This window comes from Podarcis pityusensis (genome assembly GCF_964106645.2).
Source record: "Podarcis pityusensis genome assembly, chromosome: 3".
Taxonomy (NCBI): domain Eukaryota; kingdom Metazoa; phylum Chordata; class Lepidosauria; order Squamata; family Lacertidae; genus Podarcis; species Podarcis pityusensis.
Window position 1 is genome coordinate 42,871,103 of NC_138026.1, and position 12,720 is coordinate 42,883,822.

General features: G+C 42.8%; 1 protein-coding gene across 2 annotated transcripts; it reads right to left on the reverse strand.

Moving 5' to 3' along the window:
• Positions 1–906: 906 nt before the first annotated feature.
• On the reverse strand, positions 907–11,597 carry SRSF12 (serine and arginine rich splicing factor 12). 2 transcript variants are annotated; one of them, XM_080999850.1, is made up of 5 exons: positions 10,295–11,597; positions 6,305–6,409; positions 4,498–4,601; positions 4,162–4,303; positions 907–3,416 (listed from the first exon to the last, which is right to left on the reverse strand). In XM_080999850.1, the coding sequence occupies exons 1-5, from the start codon at positions 10,357–10,359 to the stop codon at positions 3,062–3,064; spliced, it is 771 nt and encodes a 256-aa protein (XP_080855976.1). In that variant the 5' UTR covers positions 10,360–11,597; the 3' UTR covers positions 907–3,061. The 2 variants fall into 2 exon arrangements, with proteins under 2 accessions (XP_080855976.1, XP_080855977.1); XM_080999851.1 differs by having other exon boundaries at positions 907–3,356; positions 10,295–10,825.
• Between the last annotated feature and the right edge of the window lie 1,123 nt (positions 11,598–12,720).

Below are 12,720 nucleotides of genomic sequence, written 5' to 3' on the forward strand. Positions count from 1 at the left end.
CACTTATTGCCTACCGTGTGTACCTTCAAACCTGAAGATGCTTCCAAGGAAGGAGCTGCGTTGAGATGTAACAGCCAAGTATGGATACACACACAGCAAAAGTGATGCTGGACCCAATCCTTCTAAATCATCCATCAGAGGTTGATGGATTGATCCAACACCTCTCACACATTCTATGGTCACTAACTGTGCTCAGTCCTCACTGTGGTTTTTTGAGGGGTCCTCCCTTAGTCTCCCACCCAAATCTTATTTAATACATCCACAAATCTTAGCATTTCCCAGACTATGTTGCTATTTCCCTCTTGTTTCTTGCAGATTCTTTTTTTTAATGCTCCAAACAATAAAAGATCTACATATGTAGTAAACTGAAAACAGAGACAGCTACAGTTAATCTTTCTTCTGTGTGTTCTGACCACTGCATGCAAGGACGAATGTGTGCATTTTACAAAAAATGGGGGAAAGCAAATACATACATACATACATACATACATACATACACTCACTCTACAGTCTGAACTGCAGCAGTAGCCCAGCATCTTACTATCTTATTCCCTATGTGCAGATCTACAATAAAACTGGATCTCATGTCTTCTCAGTGGTGTGACATGCCTGGGATCATACAGGAGAAGTCCATGCTGCAACTCTTCCCCACAATAGCCTCAACCCTCAAACATTGTGGCCTCCTGTATGGTTCTGAACTTCTCATCCAACCTGGCACTGTGAGGAGCAGCAGTGTGGAAGCAGGTTCCTGCAATGTGGAACAAAACTAAAAACCCAATCCTAGATAAATTGTGTTGCTTTGGGCAAGTCACTCTTCCCCTATGTGAAACACTCTGCTATGCTGGTGTGCACAGTTGTTATGAAGTGTGTGTGTGTGTTTGTTTGTTTGAAAAAGGGAATGACAAGGAACTTCATGTGTTTTATTGAAAATAATATCTTAAGTTATGAAATAACAATAATGCTATTTCCAACACAAAATTGTATAATTGCTCATGAAGTGAAACGTGGTTTTACTGCCACCACAGTTACTTAATACAATGTTTGTACCATGTAACAGACATCACAGCTAGTACTATACACTTAAACACAAATTATAGGTTCCCAAACGTTACTACACAATGCAAATGTAACATATTATAAAATACAAAATATTTTCAGAATACCTTCTGTTACTTGGGTTAGACAAGCCAATAATTATTTTATACTCAATAGTTCAATAGTTTCAGGGGCTCAGAACTTTAAAATGTTTGAAGAAGGTGTCTTCTACATTAATCTCATAATACAATAATAGTTCGAAAATAGATAATGTAGCAAGATTCTTACACTACAAATATTACTGTTTTAAGGGTTTCACAAAAATGTTTTGACTACACATGAAAAGCATGTGCTTAACAACTTATATTACAGTATTACAAAATGACTTTATATAACCAATTATCACTTTTTAAATTTCCATTACGTATTATTAGACTGCTTTCTACTAAACATTGGTCACAATCCAGTGACTGACAATGTGATAATCATCCACTTTGCAAATGCTGAGACCACTGTACAGGATCAAAGGCTGTATCTTACACATACAGCAGAATGTTTTCATAGAGTGAACTGTACCAATTCCGGTTTGTAGATAAATCACATTTTGAATGTTCCCTTCTGTTAAACACTCCCTACCAATAGAAGGTAAATACAACAGGGAGTAGATTGTAGCCAAACTATTTGCCTGATACGACTTTCTATTTTCATTGCCTTTGGGAATTAAAAAAACAGGGAGAGCATTCAAAAGTGGTATTGCCCATATGACGCAGTACAATCTAATCCAGCCCTTTACTTATACCTCATTCTGCTGCATATTCAGACCAGACTGAAATGCATTCCATCCCAACACACTGCCAAATCTGCATGCACAGCCTGTACGTTAGTGAAGGAAAGGAAAGGCTATCTGGGTCCTCCTTCCCCCTCTTGCCTATCATCTATTTGACAAGAAAATTGAGTTCCAAAAGCTTTAATGTGCTTGCAGATCTATAGATTGGGATTTCGATAGAAGTTAATTAAGATCAGTTAGCACTTCTCTTTCAACATGCAGCCCCAAATGGAAATAAATTGCTAGGCTTTTAAATATAAATTATATTTGAAAAAACATAAACTCGGAAGGATGTGAGATTCCAACTACCCTATGTTATACAAAATTTCCCATACTAGCCTGCTAATGTACTTCTCTAAGCTGAAACAATTAGACCACCTGAATTTGAAATGACATTTCAAACTCAACACACACATTATAATGCCTCCCTCAGCACCCCCACCCTCAAAAAAAGACCCTAATTACCCAAAGAACATACAAGAACAGTAGATTCAGGTTTCAACTGGTTATTCTTGGTATGACAATAAAGCAGGCAGAAAAATATTGCCAAAGAAAACAGCAAAATGAAGTAAAACAACCTGTAGCTTCATCTAATTCATGTCACGTTAAAATGAATAGCAAAAGGCTACTTGTTGAGCAGCGCCGCCCTTTTCCAGGTGTAGATATGCAGTACAAGCCTTGCTTGCACTACAATATCTACAAAAGCATTATACGAGAGCTAAGGAGGGCATGGCTGAATGGCTCTGCCTCTATCCCCACATTAAACAGGAGGAAACCTCTCATACAGCTTCTATCCAGCACAATGTTAAACTGACATTAGGTTCTGCCAACTGAAAGAACATGGAGCAAAGGGCAATTACAATTCTGATAAGGAAAGCTGATTGGTCTTTCAGCAGCTGAAGTTACATCACTGCCAGGACTAACGACAGCTTGCATGGATGCAGGGAGCTTAACTTGGGCACAGGATCGCCTACTATTGGGTTCCAAGTACAGGGAAATAGAATCTAGACTAGGTAAATGTTTCTTTAAAAGTAAAAAATAAAATCTTAAAAGGAGTTCTTGCACACTGAAGCAGGGACTGAAAGGGCACATAGCAAGACCTCTCATTTACCAGTTACCTTACATATCATATAAGCTTTGGACAATTTCTGTTCTCCTTATTTTGTGCTCATAAAAAACGGTGTTAAAGAAATAGAGGCATTAATCTTCTTCAGATACTGACTGGTTGCTGTTTCTCTGATAGAAGCTCCTAGAGTGTGAGCGAGAACTGGAATTAGTATGTTTCCGAGGGGATTTCGACAGGGATCTGGTAGCTGAGCCGGAACGTTTTGGATGTGATCGTGACTTTGTTCTCGAACCGGAACGTCTTCGATGGGAACTGGATGGTGACTTTTCAACGTATTTGGAACTTCTGTGGGGTGACTTGGATCGTGACCTTCCCCTAGAACTAGAATTTCTCTGCGGGGTGATGGATCGTCTGGGCGAGCTGGAATGCCTTGGAAGAGATTTTGAGCGAGACTTAGATTGGCTGTAAGAATGTCGTCTACGCCTTGACCTGAAAATCATCCAAAGCTCCATTAGAAGCGATATTTGATCTTCCCCTGCTTTTTAAGGAGCATTGTAACCCAAACAGTTTGCTTAATTTGTTTGAGGTACTGTTTGTTTGTTTTTGTAACGGTATTGTATGCCAAAAGTACCCCAAAACCTTAAAAGGAAAATTTAAAGAGTAGTTTTGAGGATTCCCATGGTTTATGCTTTTATTCTATTCTATTCTATTCTATTCTTTCAGACTGGAATAACAAGCTATTAAAAATTATCTACGCATTGTTACTATCTCAGACAAAATCTACTTTGTCTCAAAACTTTATTTTTTCAAACCTGGTGCAACAAGAATGAGCTCACTAGGAGTCAGTCAGCAAGATGATTTTAATACTTAGATTTTAATCCAACATTTCAAATGCAGTGCCAGAATTTTGAAGCTATACTACCTCACTGCCTGCCTGCCTGCCTGAGAATAGCCAGCCACACAGCACAATTCTATGCATTTCTACTCAGCTGTAAGCCCCACTGCATTCAATGGGATTTATTACCCGATAAACAAGTACAGTATTACCTGTACAGTATTAGTGTTCAAATTATTTACAAAGGAGCCAGGATGACTGAACCTTTGCAGGACCAGCTCAAATTTACCTTATCCTCACTGGTTACCACCACTGTTGTTCACAAACATTCTCCTGGAACATAACATACACAATCATTAGTATGCAATTGAATTTTTGTCTCATGATCCTCAGACTTACTCTTTAAAACTATCAGAATGTCTCCTGCTCCAGCCCCATGAAGAACTTCTGCTACGTGTCCTCCTTCGGCTACGGCTTCTTGACCTTCTATAGTCCATTGGAGAACACTGGCGGCGCTCTTTCGATTTCATCTGACCTGGTGCTAGAATTTAAAGCAGAACTGGAAGATCGCAAGAAAACTGCAGCTTCTTACATACTGAGCACGCATGCAATTTTAAAAACTAGAGTTTATAAGCTTGTGCCTGTTTTATTTTTCAATCTTAAGAGATATGAAAGGCAACTATCTTAAAGAAATGCTTTGCAGAATAAGTAAGTGACAAGGTGGTGTTCACTTACTTTTGCGATCACCTTGTGCAAACTGTATTTCAATTTGCCGGCCACATACCCACTTTCTATTGAGGTTATAAAGAGCATCTTCTGCATCACGAACATCTTCAAACATGACTGTCTGTTAAGGACGCTTTAAACATGCACAAAGCAAAAAATTGTATCATGTAACATAGACCAAATTACTCCAGATACTTTAAAAAGCAAGAGTTATTTAGATATGCCACTTAAGCTGAGAGCTGCTTCATACTTTATATTGCCACTCAAATACAGCAGAACTCCAGCAGTGTGTTTGGTTGTATATACATATATGTATGGAAGGAGGACACACAACCACAAGCACGCTGGGAAACTAGGATTGGCCACAACTCCCCGGCAAGGGTACAATGCATATTTCAAAACAGTGTTGACTCCAGAGAATGGCAAGCTCAGGCATCTGTCAGGACACACTGCCCTAGTCATGTTGTCATCCCCGCTTTGTTTTGCAAGCCCCATCTTTCTCAAGGGAACCCAGTAAGTGTCAAGGCCCACAAAATTCTGCAAGATGTGCATCTTTCTTTCACACTTTGTATGTGTATCACAGCAAGTACCAGTCAGTATACCTGGATTGCCACAAAAAGTATGAGGCAGCTCAATGACATGCAGAAACAAGGTAATAATAAATGCCTTTAAAATATAGGTGCCCTTATTCAGAAACTCCTGTGTACACTGAAATGCACATGAAATTCCCACACACAGTGATTTCCCCTCCATTTCAATGTCATGTCTGTGGGCACACAGAGTTGTTTCTCTACAGATCTGAATGGCAAAGGAATGGCAGCAAGGGACTCGCTGTGTATTTTGGAGTCCCTACATCTGTAATGCATAACTGAACCAAAGCAAGAATATTTAAGGTGTGCACCTTATTTGAAGGCCCTTAAACTTGACACATTAATAGGAAATATTACCTAGATGTGGAAAATAGTATTATCTAGATGTAGACTCCTAACCATATCTACTAAGGAGGAAGTCCTACTGAAGTCAATGTGGCTTACTCTCAGGTAAGCGGCCTCAGTTCATTACTTCTGTTCTGATTTACTGCAGACATTGTTCATATCTATAAACAGCCGACTTGTTTTTCCTCCTCCTTTACTCCCAATATTTAAAACAAATAGCTGTAAATGCCACAAAAATATGTCACCAGATCATCTAAATTACTGATATATTTCAGTATTCCAATGAAATCTGTTCTGTTAGGAAAATGACTCATGGAAAAGCGAACAAATATTTGCATACAGTTCTCTTGTACCAATTTAAGGAAGCAATATGTTAAACTAAAACAGTTATAAACAAACAAATTCTTGACTGCAACGTAAGAGCTTGAGCGATAAGATACAAAAGGAAACTTTGGCAGTTACCTCCACGTCACTTGATCTTGACCTTTACTCTTTAGGGCTTGCTAGATGGACTTGACAAGGGCCGGAGAACCAACCAAATCAGACTTGGCTTTGACTTTGGAACTTGAGCAAATGTCGGAAAGCCGAAGCCTTAACTTGGTGTTGTGGCTTTGTCTTTTCCTTGAAAAAGGACTTCCCCTCTTCCAGTTTTCTTTTTATCTTTTTCCACCCTCCCTCTTTATTCCTTGAAGCTTGAACTTTAAGGTGTCTTTTGGCTTGCCTGCTTGGACTCTATCTAACCAGGTTCATTCAAACTTTGGGGTGCTTGCCAGCCACTGTGGACTGCTTTACATTTTCTGAGACAAAGAAATAAATACATTAAGTTAGGACGCAATAACAACAATGCACCTCAATAAAAAATACAGTGACATAAAGGATATTGTATATAAGCAAATCCTCTTGGGCGTCTTGTGTAGAAGTCAAGCGGAATGTATACGTCTACTACAGGGCCATACCGACCAAATTCACGACGCAAATCCTCAGGCCTGAAGTGTTTTAGAAATAAGGCAAAAAGAATGAGTGTTTCTTTATCATTGTACCTGCTTTAGCAATACCTAGCCGCAGCAGACTTATCTTGTGTATTAAGACTATTAAAGACACACTTTCAATAATTCTGTAAGTATTGGGAATCATAGCCATAAATTTTGAACATATATAATTATTGAAACTAAAACGAGCTAGGAACTTATTAGTATGTTTAGGGTTCACTTAAATTTATTTTTCCTGGTATTGGATCATTCTCATTGTGATTACTCTATTAGCAATTTGCGGAAATGGGGCAGACACAAAAATAAATGCCAACAATCCTGCAACTTAAAATTCTCCAAAGGCACAATTCTCTTTCTGGAACCCCTGCTTTTTTTGTCAGACTACAATATCGCTCAGGAGATCAAACACCAGTTGAAGCACACTGTACTGTACTGAGATAAACAGGTCAACAACTTGATTGAATATAATGCCACTATTTTTTCAGCATGGGACTGGGGCACCAGAAAATGAGTTTTCAGTTTATAACAAATATACTAAAGATTCAGACATGGGGGGAAACCATGAAAGAGCACACAGAATGGAGAAGATGAATTCAGATATATTTTCCCTCACATAAGACAAACATCCTCACATAGGCAGAAGTATCAGGAGAAACAAAAGAAAGAACTTTACACAATGAATAATATTATGCTGAATTCATTGCCACTAGATGTGGTGAGGATTACACAAACCCACAGAGAAAAGCATGCACAAATTTGCTCCTTTCTGTGAAATGAATAACTGGGAAGTAGGGGTGTCACTCCATACATATCAAAAGACTCCACACAAGTCAGTAATTATTGGGCACTTGTTAGAATGGATAACATCAGGTTGTACAATATAATACCTAGCTTTTTAATTATATGCCTTATTCATTGGCTGGTCTTTCAATCATAGGGGGAAAGGATAATTATTTGCAATTCTTTGCATATTGGGTTCTCATGTGGGAAAGAGTCTTCCACGCCCTACAAAGGAACAAAAGAAACCCTACTATGCTTGGAGCACAGGGTAAGGATTTTTTGCTAGGAGACAGATATCATCAATTTTGCATATAAGGAAAACAATCGTGTGTTGTTGTTGTTTTTTTTAGATAATGCACTGCTGTGTGATGCTGGTCTGATATTAGAAGAGGCATTCCTAATGTGAAAAAAAGGAATACCTTTTCAATATGCTGCTTGCCATTTCTATTTATAAGTATGTATATTAAAGATAATGTCATATTTTAATATTGCTGCCCAGTTAATTGGGGCAGTTTTATTCAATTAAAGAGTTATGAAAGTGATTCATCTAACTAATTAATGGTTTAAACGCTGCAGTCCTAGCTGTATTCTGCTATCTGAATAAACTTTCCCTACAAAGTGCTCCCTACTGAAGGGAGGAATCTCATAGCTGAATATGGGAAGACTTTTTAGCAAATATTTTTTTAAAAACCCACAAAACTACTGAAGCCTGTCCAAGACAAAACAAAAATGTATAAGGCAAGCAAATGCAATGGAGGAGAGGGCTCCATAACTTTAATAGCTAGCTGCAACTATCAAAATTCATTGCCCTGCTTCATTCACATCTTGTCACCTTATGTGGTGTTCCATTTAATTTCATTACTGGAGTTGCAAAGTGGCAGGGAAGAATTGACTGAAAACATGCTTTTAAGTACTCAGATAAAAATAGCTAGACAGGATACATACATACAGTTCAGTTGGTTAGAGCATGGTGCTGTTAATGCCAAGGTTGCAGGTTTGATCCCTGTATGGCAGTGGTTCCCAATTAGAGGTCTGGAGAACGCACCCAGGGGGTCCGTAGCCCCATCCCTTGCCTTCCCCTCAACTTTTTTTTGTTTTGTTATTTTTGCACTGTAATAACACAAATTTTATGATCTGTTTGTTTTTTAGTATACCTAAAATCTTTTGCTTATTTGGGGCCACCCCACATTTTGTTCAAAAAATTGTTTCGCAGAGGTAACTACCATAGAGTTATCAAAATTTTCAAAAGTAGGGGGTCTGTGGCTTGGCTTTTGAAAAATGGGGTGTCCTAATTGGGAACCACTGCTGTATGGGACAGCTGTATATTCCTACATTGCAGGGGGTTGGACTAGACACTAGAGGATCCTCAGGCTCCCTTACAACTATCTTTCTATGATCTATGATCATTTTATTTGTATACCACCTTTCCAAAGTTAAAAAAACCATTCTTAAGGCAGCTTCCAACATGAATAAATTTACATAATTACTAATATAACAAAAGATGACAAAGACCTGGATAAATGGGTAACGCTTATGATGCAAAAGGTCTGGGCTAAATGTCTAGTTGAACAGTGGTAGCAAAGGTCTCATACTACTGTGGTCCCTGGCAGATAGACTAGACAGTACAGTCATACCTTGGGTTACAGACGCTTCAGGTTGTGTTTTTTTGACCTGCCGAAACCTGGAAGTACTGGAACGGGTTACTTCCGGGTTTTGGGGGTTACGCTTTGCGCATAAGCGCCGAATTGCAACCTACGCATGCGCAGATGCGCCGCTGCGGGTTGCAAATGTGCATCCCGCACAGATCACGTTCGCAACCCGAGCGTCCACTGTACTGGCCTAGATGGAACATAAAAGGTAAAGGTACCCCTGCCCGTACGGGCCAGTCGTGACCGACTCTAGGGTTGCGCACTCATCTCGCTCAAGAAGCCGGGAGCCGGCGCCATCCGAAGACACTTCCGGGTCACGTGGCCAGCGTGCCGAAGCTGCATCTGGCGAGCCAGCACCAGCGCCGCACATGGAAACACCGTTTACCTTCCCGCTAGAAAGTGGTCCCTATTTATCTACATGCACTTAGGGGTGCTTTCGAACTGCTAGGTGGGCAGGAGCTGGGACCGAACGATGGGAGCTCACCCCGCCGCGGGGATTCGAACCGCCGACCTTTCAATCAGCAAGTCCTAGGCTCTGTGGTTTAACCCACAGCGCCACCCGCGTCCCCCAGATGGAACATAGTCTGTGGCAAACTTTCAAGCCACGTAACTATAACCCACAGGGTGCCTGTAGGACCACATCGCTTGTTGGCACCTTTCTGTCTGACAATGGAGTGCCCTTCTGGGAGTGAAATCAAAGTGCTGCGTTAGCAGCACCAAAGTGACCTCTCTGGGAAACCAGCCTGGGCAGTGTGTATGGAGGTCCATGTCATCCCTTAACAAATGCCTAGGAACCAATTCCTCCTCCTCCTCCTCCTCCTCCTCCTCCTCCAGGCCCACAGATTAGCCAGAAAGCGACACCCTGTACCCAAGCAATGGGGGGGAGGGGAGAGATACTGCTATAAATATCATTGCACTGGTTTTCCCAGGGCAGGTTGCCCTCTGGGAACGAGATCAATTTTCATTTTCTTCCATAACAAGGAGGGCGACTAACGTTTCAAAAAACAACCCAGGGCCTGCTTCCGTTTATACCCCGCCTTTCCGGCAAGTGGGACCGACGGCGGATAACAATGGAAACAATTTTAATTTTAAAAAAGAAAAAAAGTCGATAGGAAAATATAGCAGGTGGCGTTTTACTTGGCCCATAGAGCCACGCAGTGCACATCTTTGCCGCACACCTTTCTAAGGAGCAGCCCCCCCCCCGGAGAAGAAAGCGCCCCTTCTATCTTCCAGGGACCCACACCCAGCCCCTTATCTGCCTGTTTCTCCGCTGGGCCTCAGCCATTTTACACACAAAAAACCGCGTTTCCCCCAAAAAGGGGAAGCGGAAAGACCTTGCCCCCCCCCCCCGAGAGGCCCAGCATCCTCGCCGGAGGCCTCCGCCCCGGGCAGGTCCCCGTCGCCCGCCCCTCGGTGCGCGCAGGCCGCCTCCCTCGTCGCCGCCGCCGCTTACCTGGTGGCGTCGGCCACGTTCCTGACGAAGAGCGAGGTGTTGGGAGGCCGCGTGTACCGGGACATGGCGCCGGGGGGCCCGGGGACTCTCCTCCCCACCGAGACGGGGACGGGGGCTGGGCAGGGCGAGGCGCTCTCCGCGCTCAGCCGCCGGAGAGCCTGAGATGGAGGCAGCGGAAGGGGAAGGGGCCGGAGGTAGGAGCTGCAACGGCGGAGACCAGAAGGGGCGGGAACAATGGAGGAGGGGAGGAAGAAGAAGCAGAAGCAGCGAGCGCTCTCCCCGCGGGCTGCTCGACCAGGGACCACGGCGGAGGCCGCCCGGTGGGCTAGCCGAGGGAAGGGCGCCGCCGCCGCCGCCACGGGAAAGTTATTTCAACAGGCCCCAAGTTCACTCCCTGCTTTCAAGGGGTGTCAGGTAGTGGGATCATGGACCGCTCCTCCTTTCTCGCTTTCTTTTTTTTTTTCCTTTTGGAAAAAAGGCGAGGGCTGCTGAGGCGCTCCAGTTCCGCTGCCTGGAAATGTAGAACTGCACACAATCGCCGCGCTTACGCTTCCAGGAAAGGCAGCTGAGCTGAGAGAAGTGACAGGTCTCACATTTCAATAACCCACGGAAGGAGCTAGTGCAATAATTCTTGCGTTTGGAGAAATGGGCTCAGGAGCTGAAGAGTCTCTGCCTAAGCTTTATTTATGTCCACACTCAAGCTAGGGCTTTGTAGGGGAATCGAGATGCGGCTCAGCGCCGTGCCAAGATGGGAGCACCTGGAGCATCAGTAATGCATGGGAGAGAAGTTACGGCTTTGCTTCTGGTTTTGAACCATGTATCAGAGCAGAGGCATGGATAACTGTCAATAACACAAGTGTTAAGAAAGACATATACTTCTGAATTGCTGGGAACTGCAGGAGGGGAGGGTGCTGTGACGCTTAGGTCCGGCTTGCAAGGCTTCCCACAGGCAGGACTATTCTTACGTTCTTAAATGCTACCACATTATAATATTAATGCCAAGCCATCTTTAATACCTTTCCATCATTTGGGGCTATCTGAGATATAGAAGAACATTATATTCGCCATAATAGCTTCCATTAATTCATATCTCATAAATAGGATGGAGCGGGTTAGCCAATGATGAAGTGGCAGCAGTAGAAGTTGTAAAAATAGCCTGCTTGCCCTTTAATGACACCCCTCATAAACCCAAGGTGGCCAATTCACTCTGCTTCATTCTTATTTATTTCTTGCCCACCCCTTCAACCTAAGGTCCCAGGGCCATGGTAGAGATGGCCCTGATTGTGGAAGGACCTGATTTAAAGCACATGCGAACTTCATGCCAACTGTGCATTGTTGGCCTCAACTGCTTTAGCCTGTTTATTATTATTATTATTGCCAGCAGGAAAACCACAAGGCTTAATGGAAATTTATTTATCCGTTGCATTTTTATACCACATTCTGCCAAGGCACTCAAGGTGATTTCCAACCTTAACCTTCAAAAAAGGGTATAAAATATAGAACAATACTATCAGACCAACTAGTAGTCCCTTCAGGAGCTGATAGCATCAGCTGTCTGGTCTGGGTTTCTGCCTTCCCTCAGGGCATACAAGTCTTTAGGTAGCTCTAGGAAAGGAGTGCCTGGCGTGCTCTGGTCCATGGGGTCACGAAGAGTTGGACATGACTAAAAGACTAAACAACAACAACAGGGAAAGGAGTGGCAGACGGGAGTGCCTGGCGTGCTCTGGTCCATGGGGTCACGAAGAGTTGGACACGACTAAAAGACTAAACAACAACAACAGGGAAAGGAGTGGCAGACGGGAGTGCCTGGCGTGCTCTGGTCCATGGGGTCACGAAGAGTTGGACACGACTAAAAGACTAAACAACAACAACAGGGAAAGGAGTGGCAGACGGGAGTGCCTGGCGTGCTCTGGTCCATGGGGTCACGAAGAGTTGGACACAACTAAAAGACTAAACAACAACAACAGGGAAAGGAGTGGCAGACGGGAGTGCCTGGCGTGCTCTGGTCCATGGGGTCACGAAGAGTTGGACACGACTAAAAGACTAAACAACAACAACAGGGAAAGGAGTGGCAGACGGGAGTGCCTGGCGTGCTCTGGTCCATGGGGTCACGAAGAGTTGGACACGACTAAAAGACTAAACAACAACAACAGGGAAAGGAGTGGCAGACGGGAGTGCCTGGCGTGCTCTGGTCAATGGGGTCACGAAGAGTGGGACATGACTAAACAACAACATAGGTTTGTGGTGAAGTAAAATGGAGTTAGGGGGGAGAACTGTGTATGCCATGTTGAGGTCCTTGGATGAAAGGAGGGGTATAATTTTAATAACAAATAGATGCAATTTAGGTATGCTAAATGTTTGTTTTCTTTTAAATTATTTTATATGTCTTGGATCCGCCTCAATTAAATATATATATAATTTTTTTA

Excerpts from the sequence above, each read along its gene's own strand:
- SRSF12 (XM_080999850.1), bottom strand. The coding sequence starts at position 10,359 with ATGTCCCGGTACACGCGGCCTCCCAACACCTCGCTCTTCGTCAGGAAC. Across the intron at positions 6,410-10,294 it reads AACGTGGCCGACGCCACCAG|GCCTGAGGATTTGCGTCGTG; the intron begins GTAAGCGGCGGC and ends AAAACACTTCAG. Across the intron at positions 4,602-6,304 it reads AGAGGATTTGCTTATATACA|GTTTGAAGATGTTCGTGATG; the intron begins ATATCCTTTATG and ends ACAGACAGTCAT.